The sequence below is a fragment of the Hevea brasiliensis genome, chromosome 15 (genome assembly GCF_030052815.1).
Source record: "Hevea brasiliensis isolate MT/VB/25A 57/8 chromosome 15, ASM3005281v1, whole genome shotgun sequence".
Classification (NCBI taxonomy): Eukaryota; Viridiplantae; Streptophyta; class Magnoliopsida; order Malpighiales; family Euphorbiaceae; genus Hevea; species Hevea brasiliensis.
The window spans coordinates 7,570,430-7,594,668 of NC_079507.1; the positions used below are offsets into that span (position 1 = coordinate 7,570,430).

A 24,239-nucleotide genomic window follows, 5' to 3' on the forward strand; every position below is an offset into this window, starting at 1 on the left:
TGCGAAAGGGTTTCACCAAAGGCAAGGAATCGACTATGAGGAGACTTTCTCACCTATTGCCATGCTTAAATCAATTCGGATTTTATTAGCAATAGTTGCATACTATGATTATCTGATTTGGCAGATGGATGTCAAAACGGCTTTTCTCAATAGAAACATTGATGAAAACATTTTCATGGAACAACCTAGGGGTTTTGAATTCCAAGATAGTTTTAAGGTGTGCAAGCTAAAACGATACATTTATGGGTTAAAGCAGGCTTTGAGGAGTTGGAACATCCATTTTGATGAAGCCATTAAATCATTTGGTTTTATCAAAAATGTGGATGAGCCATATGTATATAAGAAGGTTAGTGAGAGTGCTGTCACTTTCCTTGTCTTATATGTAGATGACATTTTATTGATAGGCAATGACATAGGTATGTTGACAACTGTCAAGGTATAGTTGTCAAATACATTCTCCATGAAAGACTTAGGGGAAGCAACCTATATTCTTGGAATTCGCATCTATAGAGATAGAGTGAAAATAATAACTAGTTTATCCTAAAGTCTATACTTGGAAAAGATATTAAAAAGGTTTAACATGCTTGATTCCAAGAGAGGATTGTTACCAGTAAGACATGGTATCCATCTTTCCAAAGATATGTCTCCAAAGACACCTGAAGAAAGAGACAAAATGGCTAGGATTCCATATGTTTCAGTTATTGAAAGTTTAATGTATGCAATGTTGTGTACTAGGCTAAATATCGCATATGTTGTTAGTTTGACTAGCAGGTTTCAATCCAATCCAAGTTTGAAACACTGGATAGCTGTCAAAAATATTCTTAAGTACTTGAGAAGAACTAAGGATTTATTATTGATTTTTGGAGATGGCGACCTACAATTGGATAGTTATATTAATTCTGATTTTTAATCAAATATCGATGATAGAAAGTCTACCTCTTTATTTATGTTCATTTGTAATGGAGGTGCAGTTAGTTAGAAGAGTTCCAAATAGAGTATAACTACTGACTCCACTACAGAAGCTGAGTATATTGCTGCATCAGATGCTGCAAAAGAAGCTGTTTGGATAAAGAAGTTCTTGATAGAACTTGCAGTAGTTCCTTCCATTGAGTCAGCAATTCCTCTCTACTGTGACAACAATGGAGCAATCATTCAAGCTAAGGAACCTAGGTCTCACCAAAAATCGAAACACATAGAAAGGTACTATCATATTATCATATAGATAGTTGGGCGAGGCGATGTAGCCATGCAGAAAATTGTATCTGCTGAAAATCCAACTGATCCATTCACGAAGGCTATGTCACAAACTCAGTTAGACCGACATCTTGAGAAGATGGCTCTAAGATATTGTAATGAATGGCTCTAGTGCTAGCGGGAGATTGTTAGTAGTATGCCCTAGAGCATATCATTTTGTATGTATCTTGTACATATTTTTATTAATAAAAGGCATTTTCACTTTTCTGTTTACATAATCCATTTATGTGTAATTGAAAAGGTCCATTGATATTTTGTTAGAAATTCTATTCTTAAGTTATTAAGAATATGAGTGACAGTATTTCTAGCATAAAGTATCATAAATTAGTTCACAATCGACGATACTTCACAAAGGGCATGACTTATCCAGAAAGATTATAATTATGTTTGTTCTCAAAGTATTAATATGAGATATAAATAAGTTAGAGTGATGAGTCTCATGCCACGTAACAAATATGATAGGCACTTATACACGATAAGTAGGCCGAACCAGTGACGCTTATGACAAGCACATAGAGTTTACTCTTGTCAATGCATTGTCATATATCATATCAGTGCATATAATCTTTAGACCTGAGATAACACAGTTATCTTGTATGTAGGTGGTTTGAGTTTGATACTGCTTTCATACTCATATTGTGTATGGGTATATGGGCATGTGTTGGCTCCTACTAGTTATATATGGAGATAGGTGTTAATCAAGATGGAATATGTTACCCTAAGTAAATAGGGATAAAATCCTATGTTCATTTAATTATTCTTGATGATTTAAGTTCCTGGCCAGGACAGATAGATTTACTCAGAAAAGAGTTTCTGACAAGAAAATCTAATTAATCAAGAATTGGAATTAAAAGAAAACATAATATTCATAGCAAATAGAGTTTGACATTAACCATGACTTCAGCTAGAATTGGGATTTTGCAACGAAGAGATTCTAGTGCATGATAACATATGATTAAAGGTTCATTTAAGGTATTCTTTATTACTGATTGGGTGGCCATGGCATGCTGTGCTAGGTATCAACCATGGTCTATGAGATGCCTAAAATGACTTAGAGAAATCATTTAAGGTAAGAAAGAGTTCAAATGATATTAAGAGATAATATCATTTCTCATTGCTAATAAGTAATGAGCCTAGTAAGTCACACATTTACACAAATTAATCACCAAGTAAAATGTGATTTAATTGATTAATTAAAGAGTTTAATTAATTAATTAAATAGGTTTTGTTTGCAATTAGATTGCAAAGTCCCTAGCATGATTTGAAATCAAATCTAGGTTATTGGATGTATAGTATAAATTAAATTTATGTTTAAAGTGTTTAAATATGAATTTAATTGTAAGAAATTAATTAATGGAGATTAATTAATTAATTAATGGAGATTAATTAATTAATTAATTTATATTTGATATAAATTGATTTGAAGATGAGAAATTATAATTTTGGGTCGAGAACTCAAATTAAAACATAAGGGTAAATTAGTCTTTTCACATGGTGACATGCGGCACCATGAGATGGTGACATATGGCACCATACAAGCTTGCCATTTGTCTTCCCATGATTGAAGACTACCTTTTAGTGATTTAATTGGAGCTTGACACTTGGCTTGATGAGATTAAGTCAAACAAAAGTAATATTGGATCTTGTGGTGACATGTGGCAAGGGAGTAAGTGAACTTTGACCTAATTATATAAGTGAAAAAGAAGAAAGAAAAATCATCTTCTTCCCTCTCTCCATTTGGATGGCAACTTGGGGACTTCTTCTCCTCTCTTCATTTCTCATCTAATTCAAGAAGAACTTAATATCCTTTGAATTAAAATTGCTAGAAAAGGTTTCTAATACCCTATACATCCATTAACCCTCACCAAAGCAAACCCCTCTAATTCCAAGTGGTTGGCAAGAGCTAAAGGGACTTCTAGGGGCTGCCATTGGTACAAGTTGGTGAGTTTGTAGTGGACAAGCTAGAGAGACTACAATTGGAGTCCTAACAGCATCCTAAGGAAGAGAGATTCATTGATTGTGCACCTTGGAGGTTAGTACTCAAAATCTCTCTTTTAGTTAGGGTTTAATGAATTAATTTTTTAATTCACAATCTTAAATGACAAATGAAATTTCAATACATGCTAAAATGTGTTTTGGTATGCTTTTGGGCATTGGAAATTGATTAGGCACATAACTCATCAATTATAGTGCATGTAACCCTAGTTTAAATTTTGAAATTCAAGGTTCTAATGCCCTTAATTCCATGCTGCTTGCCTACAGTTTACTCTCTTATGCCACTCCCCACCCTCATTGGACCGCTTTTCTAGGTCGGGTCGTCACAAAGCACATAGAGTCTTTGTTAGTCTTTTACGCATTTGGCACAGGGGAGTGTAAAGTTGAGTTTTATAATGAAAGGTGTGGCAAATGGATGTGAAGCAAGAAAAAATAAGATAGTTTTTTATACTTTTTGAAGAAAGAAAGAAGAAGATATTATTGCTAGAACATAAATGTTTATTAGGAGAAGGTCTAGTAAACCTTCTTTAACACACCAAATTGGTGATTTTCAGCCTCCTTTTGCGGCTTTTCACCTCCTCAAAAATAAGAATGGGGTTATCTTAGCTTAAAATAACCTTTTACCAGATAAGAAGTTAATTATCAAATATTCAGAGATCAAATTTTAATATAAATTTAATAGGACATTAGTAAAATAATAATACAAAATTTAGATAATTAGCATCAAATTATAAAGGATGACATGTGATTTGATGTTCTAAAAACTGTTTCAACAATTTGGTCCGGTCATCTTCAAGATTTTGCTTGCTTGAATTCTCTGTTAATCAAGGCATATTTTGAATGTACAAGCCTACAAGGTTTATGAAAATTCTCCATGTGACATCTTACATACTACGATCTAGACTGTACTACAATTTTTTCGTCTATTGTTAATGAGCATAACCATCATGCTAAGGGTGTGTTGCTGCAATCTAGGCATAACTTCTTTCGTAAATTGCAGATGAACACATGTTGCTTTTGATGCTGCACTCAAGGTTCACCAGAATATACAAAAGAGAGACATAGAAGTAGGCAGGAATCTTGGTAACCGGATTCTACGATGGCTGGACTGAATGAAACCTTCTGCTTAGGTCCGTTGTCCCTCACCAATCAAACCCTCACATGTTGCTAACTCAAATGTCAACATGAAAAAGCGGGCAACCAGCTTGCTCCTGGAGTCAGTAGATATAAAAAGGTAGAAATGTAATTAAGGACAGGGACTAAGGGGGACTCTCACAATTCCTAAAACCATTGAAAGTGCTTTTTTTTAGTATATTTGCATAAAAGTAATTTAAATGAATTTTTAACATGATAGCTAAATATTTTTTAAATCCATTTTTACATTTAAAAAGTTATTTATTAAAATTTAATAATATTGAATTCATAAATAAAAATTAAATTTATTTTTTAATAATAAATTTATTTATTTATTTATAGACGTCAACCTAATCTGTTATTAGGATGTGGACTGAAAATATTATCATATGTGGACTTAATTCATGTACATTTGTGCGCGATGCCAACGAGTGGCAAAAGTATATTTTTGCCATTCCATAAGAACAGTAAAAGCATTGGCTGATTTAGTTTATTGGTATAATTTATATGGTGTAAAAGATTCATAGCTTTTAACTTTTATAACTTTTTTACTATTTTATTTTCTTCTAAATTAGTGAACATTTTTCAAAAAAAATTAACAAATTTAACTTTTATTATTTTTTTCCTCTTTTTCTTTCTCTAATAACATATATATATATATATATATATATATATATATTCTTTTCTTTCTAACCCATTTCCCTCGACAAACAAAGCGGAAAAGAAAAAAGATCATATATAAAAAGAAATCTTCTTATAGGCGCTCCAAACCACATCTTATGCAGCTTTCTCGTTAGGGCTACAATGGGACAACATTGAGAATCAATCACATGAATCAAAGGTTAACTTGATAATTATCCCAAAGGCCTAAATTAGTTCATATAGTTTGTTTAATTGTTTAATTTTACTTTAAGACTATGTTTGATAGAGCATGATATAATACAATATAATTAATTAATGCAACGTAATCAAATAGGTGATGATTGTAGTAGTAGGGTAAATTTCAATAACTATCCCTGAACTTATATGGTTGTAACACTACAGTCTTTAAACTTTAAAATGTAACATAAAATCTCCTAAACTTTTAAATTTTGCACAGTAAAATCCCTCTAACTTTCAATTACTGATTTTCCAATTAAAAACTTATGTGAACAGTTCCTACATGACTCTTAGTCAACATTTCTCTCTCCTCTCTTATTCAAATTGTAAAATCATTCTCTCTGCACCTGAAAAATCACTCTATTTACAGTGAGAAAAATGATTCAATTTACACATAATTTGAGAGAAAAAAAAAAGAGAAATATTAACTAAACTCTACGCTAGAACTGTTTAGGTCAGTGTCTAACTAAAAAATCAACAATTAGAGGTTGGAGGGATTTTACTGTATAAATTTTGAAAATTAAAGAGATTTTATGTTATATTTTTAGGTGAGAGACTATAATGTTATACTAGATAAGTTCAGAAACGGTTGTTAAATTTATCCAGTGGTAGAAATAGTGGTAGCGATAATAATAGTGGTGACAAGATGAAAGAGGTGGTAGTGGTGGCAATGACAACGACAAGATGGGGATAGTGGTCTTAGTAGTGGTCCGATGGCATTGATGGCGGCAATGGTAATAACTAAGTAGTGGCGGCAGTGGTTAAATAGTTGTGGTGGCAAAGACGAGATCAAATGGTGATGGTTGTAATAATATTAAAAATAAATAAAAAAAATCAAAATAAATAATTATAATTATATCTATTTTTATGTGTAATACTCATTACGTTATTTTAAATACAATTGATTATATTATATAGTTGTCATTCCATTACAATTTTTTTTTTTTTTACCTGCAATCAAATGGACCTTAGCTAAGTTTTATTTAAAGTCAATTAAATCTCATATTTTTAAGAGAAAATGACTATTAAGTTCCTATATTTTAACAAAATTAACTATTTGATCTTATATTTTAAAAAATATACTATTTAGTTTCTGTATTTTACGTCGATTAAATTATTTAGTCCCTCTGTTAAATTTTTCATTATTTATACTATTCAAATTATTATTTAGTCTCTATATTTTAAGAAAACTAATTAGTTAATTTAAAAAATATTATTATTTAGTCCTTAAGGTTAATGAAACTAATTAGTTAGTACACGTATCCTGAAAAATACAATATTTAAAAAATATATTCTTGGATAAATTTAATTTATATTTATGTGGAGACTAAATTTAAATTTATATTTTTTTTAAAAAAAAATTAATAAATAGTATATTTTTTAAAATACATGAATCAAATAGTTAATTTCGTTAAATTATAAATAGGGATAAGCACTATTCAGTTTGAATCGAATGAACCGAACCAATCTTAATTCGATAATTCGGTTTGATTTAATTTTAGACTTTAAGAATTTCAGTTATTTTTATTTGTTTCAATTTTACAAAAAAAAAAATCAATTGAACTGAATTAAATCAAATTACTTTATTAATTAGTAAATTTTTTTATTTTTATAGAAAATTTATGTATTATGTATATTTTTATATATATAAATTATTTAATTTCTTTGATTAATGATTATTAGATTTAAACTAAGATAAAAATCAAACTAAATAATTTGAAAATCAAATCTAAATAAAAAACTAATCAAAGTTTAAAAACTAATCAATTTAAATTGAACCAAATCAAATTAGAACAATTCGATTTGATTCGATGTTTTTGTATATAATTTCTAAAATATGATAATTTGATTTTAATAATTCAATTTAGCTCAATTCAATTTAAATCAAGTACTTAACTTAAATAGTGAAACTAAATAATAATTTATCCTATTTTTAATTGAAAGTTACATCAAATCTCCGGTAAGCAATTTCAGCAAAGCAACATCTTGTGAGCAATTTCAGAAAGATTGAGCTAAAAGCTCATTAACATTGGCATCGTTAATTAAGCCATTTAGGAGGATTTTTAGTCTGGCATGGGTACCTTTTAGCGAAGCCACCATCATCGTGTATCACAAAGATCCATTCTTAAGAAACCAATTAAAGCCATTGGCCGATGAATTTATAATAAAATTTATCTGTCGTTCATCAGATTTTTTAACCAATTTAATCAAATTGAGTGATTTTATTCGTTCAATCTCCTTTCACTAATAACGATAAAATTGTATTCTCAAAAAAAAGGGGAAAAAAAAAACAAAATGATAAAATTGAATATTCAATTGACCATAGACTAATCTGAAAATTCAGTTAGCAAAAAGTTGCACCGTATGCAATTTGGATAAAATTGCCAAAATTAGAAGTTTTGGAAGAAAAAAACCAAGAAGATATGGCTTTTTTCGTCATTACGCCAAGACAAAAATCCTAAGACAACACTTACACATAGTTAAAGCAAATTGTATTTACATGTACCTTGAGAAGACTCCTAATCTTCAACCGTCTGAATCTCACCCATCATGATCCTGTTACTGACAACATTAAATCCCAAAACGGAAGGGCTAACCTTCTTGCCTTTCTTTCCTTTTTTCTTTCCACCACCCTTTGAGGACCCATCAAGTCCCATGGTGATATCACCGTCGTAGTCCCCAACACCAGCATTTTCAAAATTCATATCTCCAGCACTGAAAGCAGTGGCCATTCGATCATTCCGACTTTGAAAGGCGATTTCGAGTACATCTGCTGGTAACAACTCTTTATAATTGAGGAATTTGTCAATGAACTCGTGATTGGGGTCAAATGATCCAAGATTCTCTATCAGAAGCATCTCAGCCTCTGATCTGGATTGCTTCGAGCAGAACTCCAAGAAACTCGTATCTATCAAGTATCGAAAATATACATATATGACAATTGCACAAGACAAATACACCTCTAAAGTTCAAGTGCCAGAAATTTTGAGATGCAGAAACAGAATTTGTACTTTAAATCAATGAAGAATCCTGCAGTACTTTGCCTTGATTTATATAACATGCCTTCATGTTTGAGACACCATATTTAGTTTCCAATTTCTTATATGCACTCATATGATTCTAATTCATTTTAAACTAAGGTAACATCTGAGAAGAAAGCAATTATTGAGTTACAAAATATCCTTCTTACCCTGCTGCTTTTAACCAAGAATGATGAAAAATAAATGCTGGCAAACAGAAACTAAATAGCAGACTGATACCTTTTGTCCCAATAAGTCTAACACACTCACTTTCACACCAATCTCTGAAGTCCATGGCCTCTGCAAAAGAGTGAAAACATATAGGTTTAGCCAATATTTTTGACAAGAAAAGACCATCAATTGTATTGTGACTCTACCAGACTGTTTGTTAATTGTATCTCTTTTCCCTTTAAGAGATGACTGAACCGAGGCAGGTGAGGATGAAAGGGAACGCTCAGCATGCCTGCCACCCAAGGATTTTTGTCGGCTTAATGAACCACTTGGAGTTCCTTTTACAGGAGTGTTTTTGGTTCCCCAACTGCCCTGGTTCACCAGCTGAGGAAATTCAGACCTGTTTAAAAGAAAAACAATCACTCATTACTTTCCTTTTCCCTCGTCAGGCACTGTAACAGAAGCCAATCAGAAAACAAATGGACATACATTGACAGAGGCACAAGTGCAAAAACATATGAGAAAAGCAAAAACAAACCACATAATTAGTTCAACTGGACTTTAAAAAATCTGATATGCATCAATTCAGACTAGCATGCTTAAAACAAAGCATACAAGCATGCCACATTCAGAGCCACAGCCAGAAAACAAAAGCATCTCCACTTCTGTTTATTTGCAAAAATTGTAATTGATAAAGATAACATAATAAAACTTCAATGGTGGCAGCCACAAGAACTGTCAAAGATGCATGAATTTCAACCAGTGACCGAAAACATGTGATGTTAAATAATGAGGACATGTTCCCAACAATACTACATATAATAGATCTAAAAGCCTGAAAGTGTATTATGATTATTGCCTGCATTTATTTTGGTAAGCTACAAGCATTTTCAGTAAATTATCCGCATAATTTTGGGCCATTCTGACTAACCCCTCAGAAGGGCTTAGTCATGTCAATAATCCCTCAAAAGATAGGAAGACAGAAGAAATAAACAAGTTAAACAACTACTAGTTATGCCTTCCTGTTCTCAGACAGGCAATATGGAGTAAATCAATGAGGATCAATCAATATTACCAACTTCGGTTAGTGAAGGGAATGCCTACAAATAGGCATATGCAGAACTGTCAATTCAGAATAATTAGTAGCAAAGTGACTACCAAATAGGGAAGATAAGAGATTGATGAATTACACAAAGATGCATGTAGAAATCCAGTATACTCTAAATTAAAATAAAAGATAGAAGATATTGCAAAATAAGGTAACAAGCCAAAGAGAAAATACGAAGGTAAAGGTCATACTGCTTAGTTTCCTGCTTAGATTGATCAACTGGGCCCCAGAATAGGTCATCATCTGCTTTATATTTTGACTGAATAGCAGCATTGGAATTGATCTGGATGGAAGAAGCAGCCTTAGAGGGAGAAGAAGCAGAAAGTGACCATGAAGGACCACTTCCTTGGGTAGCTTGAGTTGGCTGGGGTTTCTGAAGGGTTATCATTGGATTTTGAGGCTGGACGGAAGAAACCTTCTTCTCCTGCTCCATTAGTATGTCCCTTAAAGAGGTGGGTTTAGGGAGCTTCTTGGTGTCAGTAGACCATGCTGGAGAAGGGGAATGAGTTGTTGACTCTCCTTTCCAAAAAACAAAATCTCCTAAAGAAGGGCCTGACGGAATTGCAGGCAATACTTCCTTCTCCTGTTGCACAAGACGGGAGCTTTTTCCTTTCTCAATAGGACTTGAACTAACGGGCACATCAACAGTTGTAGGCACTAAGGCCTTAGTGCCAGTACCCTTAGCTTTAGCAGACTTTTTGCGACTCTTTTTAGTATCTTTAGCTTCAATAAAGTTGTCATCATCTACAGATTCCACATTAGTCATGGTGAGTTGTTGAGAAGGCAAGCTAGACACACTTTCAAGAACCTCCATCTCTCCATCATTAGACTTTGCCAAAACTTCTTCTGCCAATAGATCATGTAACTGGCTTTTCTTGCTCTTTGAATTAGGTGAAATTTCAGGTTTCCCCACATTTAACTCATTATTACTTGCATCTTTAGGAGTTTCTCTGGAAATCTTTGGCTCTGAACTGCCCACAACCCCAACCCAAGGAGTTGTCAAAGTCATGGAGCTCACAGAAGAGGTGATCTCAGAAACTGCTACTTCTGCCTTTGCCTTTCTCTGTTCTTCCAGTTGAATTTCCAACAATGATTTTGGTTTGAAACCAGGTGCAGGTTTCCAAGCTCGTTGCCCCACATTTACCTGGGCATTGAGAATTGAAACAGACACAACAGGTTTAGATTCATCATTTTCTGTGATTTCAGCGTCATCCGTAGTAAAATCTGAAGACATAAAACTTTTATCTGGTTGGGAATACTTAATTTCTGCAGAAGAAATCCCAAACTTGTTGTCTCTTATCTTTTCTGGTGGCGTGCCATGAAGATTTTCTCCTGCTCCATTATGAGACTCAAATTTGTTGTCACCAAAATTTGGCCTTTCACTTTCTGATTGCCTTATTTGCTGCACAGTGGAATTCTTAGATGTTCCCTTTATCTGGTCTGTAGACTTTGATTTAGCAGATTTTTGCTTTCTGGGTTTCTTCTCAGAAGCTTTTCTTGCCTCGTGAACTTCAACTTTTTTCACATCTGCCTCCACAGGCACTGAGGGCTCATCACTGGACCTTTCTTTTTCAACCTGCTGCTCACCAAGAGTGCCATCTAGCTGAACTTTCATCGCACAGGCATGTTCAAGCTTTGTAATTTCATCCTCATGAGTTCCTGATAGAGGTCTAGTAACCGAGATCCCAGCGGAATCCAGTTGTACAGCATTTGCAGTAATCTCAGGAATTGCAACCTGTGAAGTTTCTTCAATCCAAGTGTATTCTGATGCCTGCTCCACAGAAAGAGGAGCATGGTGATCAGAAGCATGTACAGGTTCAGGCACAATGGAACACTCCTGTGTAGATTTGTCCATCAACTCTTGTGAAGATGATATCTCTACAGGTGATGATGCTAGCAAGGATTCCTTCTGGTGCATTTCATCATTCTGTTCAGGGATAGTACCCCAACCTTGTTGACTATTAACATTCCCAAACATCTGATGCGAAAGTTGGAAAGAAGATACTCCTGTATCAACATTACAACTAACATCCTGAGTAACTTGTGGAGGAAAATTCATCAAGCCAGGAGGGTGTTCATCTTGAAAATTTGAAACAGGTATCTGAGAACCAATCTGCAGCATTTCTTTTGATGGCTGAAGCCGAGAAGCATCAGCAGATATGTTTCCTGTAGCTATTGCAGAAGAATGGAACTGTCCATATGGTGGCTCTCCAAAAAGTTGGTGAGAATGATGTTCCGACAAAACCTGAGAAAGCAGCTGCTGTTGTCTCAGCAACTGTTGCTCCTCCTGTTTCTGCTGCTGTTTAAGCAACAAAAACTTATCCAACACTGACAGCTGCTGTGCTGGAAGAGGAGCCTGGGAATGTAACTGCAACAAGTACTGCTGTTGCAACATATTTAGCAATTGTGGATCTTGAGATAAACTGGGGGAGAGTAAAGCTTCAGGTGTCAAAACACCAGATGGACTATCTATTGCTTGACCAAGTAGATTTGCTAAGGAGGGTGGTCTCTGTGGCTGAAGCCTCTGTTGTTGCCCAAAGGTAGCTTGTGGGGGGAAATTCTGGGTATGATGCAAGTCAATCTTATCCTGAAGAGGATCCAGACTTCCTTGGGCAGGGAAATTTGACCAACCAGTAACATCATTATTAATGCCAGAGGCAGAGCCTTGAAGGATGGACAACAGGTCAGCATTCTGAGAATGAGGGGGCTGACGAGGATTGTCGCTTAATGAAGATAAGAGTTTTGCATGTGGCATTGGAGAGTCTGAGAGAACTTCTGATTTTGAAGCCACAGGTGCAGCATCCCTCCCAGGCCAATATGGATAAGGATTATGTAATGACCTCTGACGTTCAAGTGCCATTCTCTTTGCCAAAAGATACAGGTCATTTCCACCATCAACACCCGATGGGGCAATACTAGCAGAACTATTTCCAACATATCCTTGCAAACCTACAACTCAAACATAATCATCCATGTCACATTAAGCTGCAACAAGATGACAATTTCTTGTAGAAAACTTGGGGAAATTAGAATTGCAGAATGCATAAACAAAAATCTTATTCCCACATACAGAATTCTTCTTAAATTAGGAGATAAAACAAAAAGGAGATATAGGGGACTGCACCTTGAGATGAATTGCTTATATTTCCAGACATCAGTGACTCCAAGAATCTATTTTCAGCTTCTGTTGTCGAAACAGGTTTCTGCCTTGGTTCACTTCTTACCAGATCAAGCTCGCTTAGACCAGAATGAACATTTCCAAAACTACTATAGTTAGACCTACTTGCTGCATCTGTGAATTCATTTTGTTTTGGAGCACTAAACCCAGGTGGCGGTCTTGCCTTAGCTCGCAAATGAGGCATCACATCACCAAGTAATGAAAATGACGAGTCCTTTGATGCACTTGCAAGCTGAACTTGCAAATCTATCCCAAAATATCCAGCCTCAAACCATCCAATAATATCACTACCAGAAAAAGGACCTTGAATTTCACCCTGAGGATCTTTATAGTAAAGAACTAGATTCTCCGGTGAGGGCTGAGAAAGCTTCTTGGCTTCTTGTTCCCTATCCAGAAGCACAGATGGCTGCCTCCTAATAACGGGATCTTCACCGGCTTGCCATTTTGCTTCATCTTTGAGACACGGAGAGTTAACCAAATTACTGTCCCACCGATTATCTAGATCTTTCTGAGGTTGATTCCAGCCCATCTCAGAGGTCCTTGACCTGCCATCACTTGGAATCTCTCTCCAGTCATTCAAGGCCATATGCAAATGTTCTCCCAGTGATTGGGCTCGCCAAGGAGTGTTAGGATGCTCAGAATTATTTCCCTGCAAAGTTGATTCCCTAATGATAGGTGGCTCATCAATCCTTCTGTGAATACCAGTATCTTCTTTAATAACTGCAGATAGAAGGAAATAATTATAAAAATGCACAAAGACTATACAGACAAAACTTCCATACATGTCAAAGCTAAGAGGAAAAAGATTGCATCACAAAGTAATCACATACATAAAATTTGAAATAAAAAGAACCAAAGCACTGAAACTCATCTGATTTTTTCCAATTAAGAATCAAAAAATCAAGCTAAAGCTAGTAACAATCTAAGAGGCCCGCATGCACACACAGAGAGATATACATATCTATGTACATGTGCGGTGCGTGTGTGTATGTGTTTAAAATTATCCCAAACAATCTACAGTTAGAAATGAAATCATTTATCTAGCAATATTAAATGCAGACAAAAAGGTCATCTGCACAGCTACCTATCATTTCAAGCACCAACTCCATAGTTTAACAAAATCCTACACATAATTGACTTCATATGTAACACTTATCTGTCAATTACCTTCAGCTTTTAATTTGTTATCATGAATCAACTTATGATTAAGCATGGCTTCCAATTCTGTATTGGATCCATGATGCTGTGTCTGCCTTTCATGGGAAGATACCTCTGTGCAATTTCCGTAACCAACTTTTGAATTGTCAACATTTTCATCTTTAGCATTGTCAATAGGAAATGAAACATCTTCTCTACTGCCTGATTAGACAAGCCAGTCCAAACAGATTATTCACTACTTCACAATATACACTAATATACTGTAAAAAAAAAAAAAAAAAAAAAAAAAAAAAAAAAAAACTTTGATTTGTATGGTACCAAGTTTGGCTCGTCTTGATTGTGAATCTATCGAGGTCCGTCCCAAAGAACCCTCTTTGGACATCTGAGGTGCACCGCTACTTACAATGTCCCCTTTGTCAATTCCCTTCAAAACAGCCTACTCAAGCAATGAAGAAATCCAATTAACAGCAAATGTTGATAGAATTCGCAAAGACAATTCATATATGTAAATTACCGTTTCCTCAGAATTAGGCGCACAGAGTGCCAGTGGCTCCAAGGCTTCTTCCTGTGTAAGAGAAGGCACTTGGACAAATCCATCTAATAGTTTACTATATAATTTCATGTCAGTCATCCTGTAAACATCAAGCAATTTTGTCCTACTATATCTTAAAGGACCACTTTCACCCTTATGCAACATGGTGGCTCCCCAAGATTGAGAATGAAAAGTTGGAGTATTTTCCCCACGTCCACGGCCAGGAGAAAATGTCAGAACCTGTTGTTTATTTGCCATTAAAGGTTGGTGATGAGGAGGCTCTCCCCTTCCTCGACTTTGGGAGGAGTTAGATCTCCATGGCCGGTAATGATCACCCTCCCTCTCATCCTTTCCATGACTAGGAAGATGAGACAACCCCTTTTCAAGAGGCAAGTCACCATCTCTTCCAGAGTCCATCCACTTGTCGCGTGCACTTGTTGTCTCCTTGTCATCAGGCCCCCAACGTGTATTCCACTTGCTCTCTCGCCGCTGATCATAGTTAGTCTCTCTGTTACCTGAATCAGTCCAGCGCTCGGAAGGAGCACGGCGTGACTCATAATGTCTGGTTGATGAATTGTCCATCCAGCGATCCATCCGCCGGATGTCACCGTGCTCCTTATCTCCATCTCTCCAACGATCTTTGCGCACCAAGGAGGAATTGGTGTCTCTTTCTTCATCTCGCCAGCGATCACGACGACCAGTTTCCATATCAAGCAAGGAGGGACGGAAAACATCTTTTTTCTTCTGGGCATCAGGCATCTCCTCACCATTTCCTGATGACTTCATGTTCTCCACGCGATTCCCATACACTGGATATGCATTGAAATGGCTTTCCTGTGAGGAAATAATCCCCCATAAAAACCAAATCCAAATCAATAGGGTAGAAGCATGAAGTGATTATAATACAAGTTGCAAGAAAATAAAGAACATAGGAAAAATGTTCATAACTCACCCCAATTCCTACTCCAGACTTATTCTCACTTGCCTTTGGAAGAAGCCATTGCGGTGAAAGAGGTATAGGATTGTCGGATCCTTGCACATCTGCATTGACAAAAGCGTCAATGACATATGTACGAAAATATTTTATTTAAGGAAAAATAGGCTACCTAACTACCTTGCATATCCGGCCTCATTGCTAGCACACAGATTAGACAATTTAAGTGAGCATCTGATACATAAAATAGTGCCTGAACTATTTAGGAAAAACCTATTACATCCCTTGGACTTTATTAGGACCTATTGCATAATCTATTATTTTTTCAATAATAGACTCAAATTGTCTTAGGCAGCAATACATATTTATCAACGTGCAACGAAGTGGGTAAAGAAGGTTAAGAGTTGACAACATGGATGGCATTTTGGTTATTTTAAAATGGCAAGATCTTTCTTTTCTAAAAAGTGTGTAAACGCTCTCTCTAACAGTGAAAAAATGAAAGTGAAACCGTTCTCTCTCTCATGAAATTTCTTCTATCAAAGCTCGTTTTTTCAAAGAAAATCCATAAACATGTTTCCATAAAGGGTAAGAGAAATTTGAATAGAATCTAAAAATTCTAAAACCAGTATTTTTTTAAAAACCTAAATATTTCTCTATTCAAAAACATAACAGTAATCATCAATAACGAAAACCTAATAATCACCAAGAGTTCAAATAATGCGTACAAAATTATTATTACTTGGGATTTAAATTTTAGCTTAACTTACAACCCAAATTTTAGCCTATGGACAAACAACACATGCAAACCCTTAATAACAATAGATTCAGACCTTGTTACCCTTCATTCATTTTGTTAAGAAGCAAATATCATGCAGATTAATTCAAATAAGAGTGCCAAAAACCCGAAGATTTAAGGGTAAGGGTACACTCAATAGCTAGGTATAAGGAGCTCAAGCACCAACACACTTAGCCAACTTGCAGAACTTCCAAAATTGTATACTAGACTTGTTACTCTCCAATGCATAAAATCAAAGAAAGAGCCGGTGGGTTCTTGCAGTTTATTTTGGATTTTCTTTCAATTCTAGTAATTTTTTTTTTTTTGTAAATTAGAGCTAAATTACAGTTACGAGTAGCAGAGAAAATTATCGTTTGTGATTGTTGTTTAAAAAATTTCTTGATTTGGAGATATTTTGTGCTTCTAATTCAAGAGACAAAGAAGGAGAGAAAAAGAGATAGAAATGTAAACAGCCATAGAGAATGAGAAGTGAAATTTACCTTTGGAGATCTGGTGAGGAGGAACGACGGAGAGAGTGTGGCGAGAATCGGAGGAAGAGTTGTTAGCCATGGATGATCGGTGTTAGCTAAAGGAGCGAAGAGAAACCCTTGTTGCGTTTGATTGCTTGAGGCGAGGCAAGGGCAATTGTGGAGAGAGGGAATATATGTTAAAACGGGAGTCGGGAGAGAGAGAGAGAGAGAGAGAGGTGCGTGCTACGGGGACTTCAAGTCACCTTTCACTGAAGCTGTTGGTAGGAAATGGCAACATTGGTAACCGGCTAAACAGGTCATTACCCTAACAAAACCAGCCGTATTTAAAGTGTTGTTAAATTATAAAAATGGTACCTAAACTTAGAAAAATGTAATAATAACGTATCTAAATTGTAATTTACAAAATAAAATTTATAACCTTTATTTTACGTAATTCAAAATTTTGAATGACTTTGAATAGGTTTATATTAGCATGTCATTTATGAAATTAAAAAAATATATATTTTCATAAATTGATAATCAATATAAATTAAATTATTTGAATTGTAAATAGAGAGAGAATAATTATTTTTTTTCTGATAAGTGTAAAATCAATTGAGAGAATATAATTTTTTTTAATCTAATAAGTGTCATGTTAGTAAAAATAAATTAAAAACTTGTTACTCAAAGTTATTGAGAGTTTTATGTTACTTAGATTAATTATTAAAAGGTTCTTTATTACTTAAATTAAGAATTAGATGATTTTTTGTTATTTAAATTAAAAATTAAAAGTTTTATATTGTAAATTAAAATTTAATTATTTTACTATTATATACTCTATATAAAGGTATTGTCTATGTAATTCGCTTTAATAATAAATTATCATTAAACAATTCTTAAAATTATTATTTGTAAATAAATAACCATTAATTTTATACCATAATTAATATATAATAAATATACATATATTTATCTATAATATATATGATTGAATTGCTAAATATATAAATTACCTTTTATTTTAATTAATTAAAAAATAACATAAAAATTTATTATTATTTAAATATTTGTAATTTAATTTGTTAAATTAATTTATTATTTAAATTCATATTATATCCTATTAGGGAATTGCTCTTTCATCAACACAATAAAGAATCCCTATTTGATACAAACTTCTTTCTATGAAGTTTCTGCAACATGTTAACAGTTTTGGACAATTTCTGGATTGAATTTTAGTTTTAAGTGGATAAGTTATATTATGAATAATGGATAAATTTTGATGATTGTCCCTGAACTTGCCTAGTTATAATATTTCAGTCCATCAACTTAAAAATGTAACATAAAACTCCATCAACTTTCAAATTTTGTATAGTAAAATTCTATAACCTCCAATTATCAGTTTTTCAGTTAGACGCTGACCTGGGTAATTTCAATATGGAGCTTAGTCAGTATTTCTCTTTTCTCTCTCAAGCCTTGTATAAATTGAATCATTTTTCTTTATAGACAGAATAATTTTTTATACGTCAAGAGATTAATTTTACACTTTGCATAAAAAGATGAGAGAGAATGTTGACTAAGTACCATGCGGGACATCAGTTTCTAACTGAAAAATCAGTAATTAAAAATCAGAGTGATTTTACTGTATAAAATTTAAAAATTTAGAGGGTTTTATGTTACATTTTAAAGTTAAAGTACTGTAATGTTACAACTATATAAGTTCAGGGATAATCATTAAAATTTATCCCATGAATAATGGTGCATCATTTTGAATGGATTGGAGAATCTAGTATTGGTCTGCTTAGCAAGTCGAGGGTAATAGGATAGTAAGGGCTTATTTGGTATTAGTATTAAAAAATTAATTTAAAATTAAATTTGATAAATTTTAATGAATAAAATACAAAAATAATAAAATTATTTTTTTAATAACATTTAAAATAATATTTTAAAAAAATAACAATTTTAAACTCCAAACCACCGTACTAAAGAGGTGCTAAAACTATTAAAGAATTGAAATAACTTAGCATATGCTTTGATTTGATGCTTAGCTTTATTTTTACTTTCGTGTTGAATTAACTATTAGAGCTTCCCAATGTCGAACTATAATGCCTGAGCACCAGACAAGCACCTGGAGATGATAGTGAAGTTATTTTATAATAAGATATTATGAAAAATATTTTGTATATGACTGTATTTGGTTTGTATTTTTTTATAAAAATTATTAATTTCGTTTTTATTCTACATGAGTATTTTATATTTTTATGCATGTATTTTAAATTAAAAGAAATAATTGAACATACAAGTAAAAATATATACGTCTAATTACTTAATTTTATTAGAATTGATGTGTGCTAAATGTATCAAGTAACTCTAATATTCCACTGGACTAACTAACTTGTAATAAGAGCAAGCAGAAGTCGATCCAACAAAGAATGATGGACTAATTAGCAATATAAATTCAAGTACTCACACATGCCAATGAAAAAGAAGACAAGGGTGTTTTGAGTTTTAGTAATTCTAAGTAACTTAAATTAAGAGAATTAAACTAAAAGCTAAAAGTGTGCAAATCACCAATGATCAAAGTGATAAGAATGCGACTAAGATAAATAACGCTATGGTAAACTGCTCAGTAAAGAGATATGTATCCACCATAGAAATTAACTATCAATCATTGACACTAATGCATAAATTTATTTTCCGAAATAAATTGGTTGCAGAAATCAAACAAGCATTGATTTCCCTCTCTCTCTTTACTTATTGGATTAACCGAAGTAAGCGTCTAATTAACCTCTAACCAATTGAACAACCTTAGTCAAGCACAAGGCTTTAACACACTAAAGAGACACCATTAATTCTAGATAACAATTACACAACAAGTAGAATAATCATTTAACATAGACTATGAATCTCTAAGCAATATGATATATTCTCACTATATTACTTTTGCTACTTATGCTAAGCAAATCAAGCAATTTCATACTTAATTATTCTAACTTGCATTAGTTCAACATGCATAATCAAGTAGTGGTGCTCTTAATCAATCACACGTGCCATCTTTTAATGAATTACAAGAGAAAAATAGATATCAAAATAAAGAAAAATATTGATTTAATTGATAGCTCAAAATAGTCTCATGATAATTAATCCATGGTTTCAACAATCCTTTCTATTAAACAGAAAACTAGTCACTCACATTAACAAAAAGAAAACACAATAAAAATAACAAAAAAAAAGAAGAACATGCTGCCCTTTAATGGAGAGTGATGCGCCACCAAGAAGCTTGAAAGATGCAAGTATATACCATAAAAGGAAGGAATGAAGCAAAGTTATGCAACCAAGGGAAGAGCACCTTCATGTCAAACTAGTAGCATTTTCTCACAAACAAGACACCAAAACACAATCAAGAACATGCCAAAGATGATGGAGAAGTAGTGCAACAAAGTGAAGTCTTGAAAAAGCACATTTCCAAGTAAAGAGTTGAGATGAGTACGCACCAAAGAGCAAGGGAAGAAGCAACACTTCCATTAGCTTGTATGCCATGTATTTATAGTATTTTGAGGTGCAACTAGGCTACCTAAATAAGCCAAATTGTGCTTCTTGGTGGTGCCTAAAGTGTGTGCCACTTTTGCTTCCTATTTAAGGTGTTTTGATGCAAATCTTCCTCTTTAGTATCTACCAATCTTGAATAGGAATATCTCATATTAAACAAGCCTATTTTGGTCTCTCACACTCATTAGGAAGGAATTCTTGATCATTAAGAAGAAGAGAATCTCACATTAATTGCATATTTTTCATAACCTTGGAAAAGTCAAATCCTAGTCTTCCAAGGAAAGCAATTAATTCAAGCAACTAAATATTCCCGTAAGATGCTACATATGCTTTGCTAATTCTCCTTACATGCCACTCATGTGGTTGCCATGTCATATGCCACATCATCAGTAGTCCCACCAAAAATTGCATTTCTTTTCTTTTACTCATTTTTGCTCCAAATGACTCCAAATGACTTCTAATCACTTTGAACACTTACAAAACATAAATTAAACATAAGAAACACTAAAATAAATCAAGAACGTGAACTAGAGACTAAATGTAAGTATGCGGATATATGATATTTTATGCACTTATTAAATTCTAATATACTTAACCTTTGTTTGTCCTTGAACAAAAAAAGACTAAAACCTACAAAACTATTTAATCTACACTTTCCAAGATTTTCAAAGACAAGCATATTATAAGCATGAACAAAACCAAGCTATTTAAGAATCGTAACTATCATGAATAAATCTCCTCGCACATATTAAAACTTAACTCAACATTGCAATTTCATGAAAAAGTTAAACATACCAACATGGAGGATCCTCCGCATAGACACAAGAATTACTCCATCTCTTATGTTTTTAGGTTAAAGTGTTTACTCTCAAAATTCAATCCATGAACATGACCTACCATACCATAAGCTAGCTTGTTCACTTTCCCAAGTATAGTGTTTACTTAGATTATATGCACAACACAAATCTAAAGGTCTTTATCAAGGTTGTAATGGAGCTAGGATGAAGGTATGAAACAAAGGATAAACAAATTTAAATCCAAAGAAACTAGTAGATCATTCAAATATTGAACTCACGAAACATATAACATCAAAACCATAGTTCTTTAACTTTCAATCCAAACTCACTAGCTCTTTCTTTCTTTTCTTTTTTCATTTTTATAATTTTTTTCTTTCCTTTTCACCATTTTTTTTCTTTTTCATTTTTCATTTTCTTTTTTTTTTTTTTGGCTTTCACACTTCACTTACAATGAGAATTTAGCTTATGTTCCTTGCACATATATAAGGGTCATATTACATTTTTCTTTACTTTGCATTTTCATGACTCTTTGCTTTTTATTTTTCTTTATGCACATGAGATAAAAGAAACACTAAGCTATACATTAAGCACATATAATAATTTCACTACTTTCTCTTCATATGAACCAACCATATTCAATTAATCAAATGCTTTAATAATCCTAAGGTTAGTGCAGAAATACTTGATTTATAGGCCATGGCTTCTAATGTGCTTAAAATCATAAAGAATAGAAATAATGTAGGCTCAAAATAGTCAACTAATGAGACAACTCTTAGTTTTCAATAGGTTGGCTATATGAGCTAAAGTGGTTACTTGTAAATTGCCTTCATCATTTTCATGCATGCATATATTAGTGTACTCTCAACAAAATTAAAAGCAAGTTCTAGAGATACAATATTCGTAAATGAATATCACACACAACAGGAAATAGAGATTGACATAGATGTCTCAATCTTAAAATTAAAAGCTCTCAAAAGGTTTATTGATCCACCATATTAGCATATTCAACCCTTCAATTCGACTGTTATATTAAGGAAGCCTAAGTTACAATTCAACTCATCCATTCTATCCATGCTCTCATTAAGCTAGATCAATCCATACTCATGACATACACAATCTCATCAATCTTGGAAATCACTTAAAACACACAAAAGGCAAAGCATACAAGCACAAAACATGCCAAAATGAAAAATGAAAACCTCACGTAAAAATTTAAAAAGAAAGCACAAAAAGACACTAACACACATATCAACAAACAAAAGACATTAATCTCTCCCCCACACTTGAAACTTGCATTGTCCTCAATGTAACGGAAAAGAAAATATAAGCAAAACATAAAAGTAGAGAGAAATAAGAAACAAATCTAATTTAAAGCCTTTCCAAGTAGCACATTTATTCAAAGTTTCATGCTCGACTTCAAGCCTTTCTTTATCCAACATCAAAGAATTTCAAAATCTCTTCCATCCCTTCACCAATGGCAAGCTTCCTTTCTGATTCTCCAAATCATGGCAAAGTGCCACTTTTAATGGGTCCTCATCACTTAACTCAAACATCTCATTAACACACTCATCAATAACATCTAGATAACAAATAGCAAGCACATCATTATGATATCTCATGGCATCAAAAATACTAAACCTACATATCTCATAATCAGATTCCATGGTGAGCAAACCATCATACACATCAATCTTATTTTTAAATGTTCTCAATGGTATTCCTAATGAAATAAGAGATGAATTAAAAGAATGATCATCCTCCATGTCAAGAACATAAAAATCAATAGGAAAGACTAATTCATTAATTTGCACTACAACTTCCTCAATCACGCTATCAAGATATGCATTTGACTTATCAACCAATTGTATGATAACACTAGTGTTTTGTAATGGTCTCAAGTTTAATGAAGCATATATAGATCTAGGCTTAACATTTATAGATGTACCTATATCTAACATTACTCTTTCAAACTTGTGTTAGCAATCTTGCAAGGAATAGAAAACATACCTGAATCTTTACCTTTAAGGGAAGCTTCTTTTGTAAAACAATTGGCATATTCTTCCCCCATGCTCACCTTCTCATTACCTTTTAACTTCCTCTTGGAAGTGCATAATTCTTTTAAAAACTTTGCATATCTAGGCACTTGCTTAATAACATCTAAAAGGGAAATGTTTACTTCCACTTTTCTAAACATATAAAGAATCTCCTTCTCCTCTTCATCTTTCTTAGACTTTGCAAATCTACAAGGGAAAGGGGTGGAATCTTAATATCAAGATTAAAAGAGTAGGAGGTGTTACCTTAGATGATGAAGATGATGAACTCTCCTCCTTTGATGGTTCAAGCTTTTTTTTACCTCTTTTGCCTTTTCGGCATCCATTCCCTTTTTAGGTGTTGCTTCCAATTCTTTACTACTCATCAACACAATAGCAGTAGCATTTTCTTTAGGATTGATAAGATTTTAGAAAGAAAGCTTACCTGACCCTTGTGTTTTTAATATACTCACTAAGGAAGTTAGTTGGCTTATTTGATTCTCCAAGTGTGTGGGACCCTCCAACCTAGTTCAGCATCGTCTTTCCATAACACTATTATGATTATTGGATATTAACAATACAAAGGTGGAGGAAAGAAGGCGTCACCTAGATAATAACTAGTACAAAATCACAGAAAGGACATAGTTGGCAACTTACCCCTTGTTGAGCTCCACTATCTTTCTTTTATCATGAGCCCAATGGCCTAGGTTTGGGATAGTAGGTACGAGAGAGAAAAGATGTTAGGCACCCTCTTCACTTGGACTTACCTTAGAACAAGGGCCAGCCTCTACTAATGATTCTTAAAGTCTGTCTTATTATTTCTTTTATTAAATTTCTTAACACACATTTATGCAAGCTAAGTTATTACAAGCACATTTTGTTCATACAATCACACCAAGGCACACACATATAATTCCTAAGACATGCTAAGTTTCTAAGTTAAGTGATGTTACCCTTTTACCATATTGCCCTACTTGCATATTTAAGTGATGTTACCCTTTTACTATCTTGCCCTACTTGCATATTTAACTAAGTTAATTATATGCAATATCTATTTACATATCATTCATAGCATACAAAAGAAATACTCCTAAGCATTTCAATCTAAAGTACATGCATAAAAAACGAGGGTCCTAAACATGTCAAAGTTTCTAGGTTATATATTTAGGTCCATCAATTACCATGTTTCCCTATATGCATTTTTACTAAGCCCATTTACATGCCAAGACTTCAATTCAATATGTTCAAAGCAAACTAA

At 33.5% G+C, this 24,239-nt stretch overlaps 1 protein-coding gene across 1 annotated transcript; it reads right to left on the reverse strand.

Moving 5' to 3' along the window:
* Positions 1-7,558: 7,558 nt before the first annotated feature.
* Positions 7,559-16,802, reverse strand: LOC110635689 (protein ESSENTIAL FOR POTEXVIRUS ACCUMULATION 1). The gene is made up of 10 exons (XM_021785119.2): positions 16,639-16,802; positions 15,382-15,470; positions 14,412-15,263; positions 14,216-14,333; positions 13,907-14,098; positions 12,686-13,459; positions 9,753-12,510; positions 8,660-8,853; positions 8,523-8,582; positions 7,559-8,170 (listed from the first exon to the last, which is right to left on the reverse strand). Exons 1-10 carry the CDS (start codon positions 16,706-16,708, stop codon positions 7,782-7,784), a joined length of 5,496 nt encoding a protein of 1,831 aa, XP_021640811.2. The 5' UTR covers positions 16,709-16,802; the 3' UTR covers positions 7,559-7,781.
* Between the last annotated feature and the right edge of the window lie 7,437 nt (positions 16,803-24,239).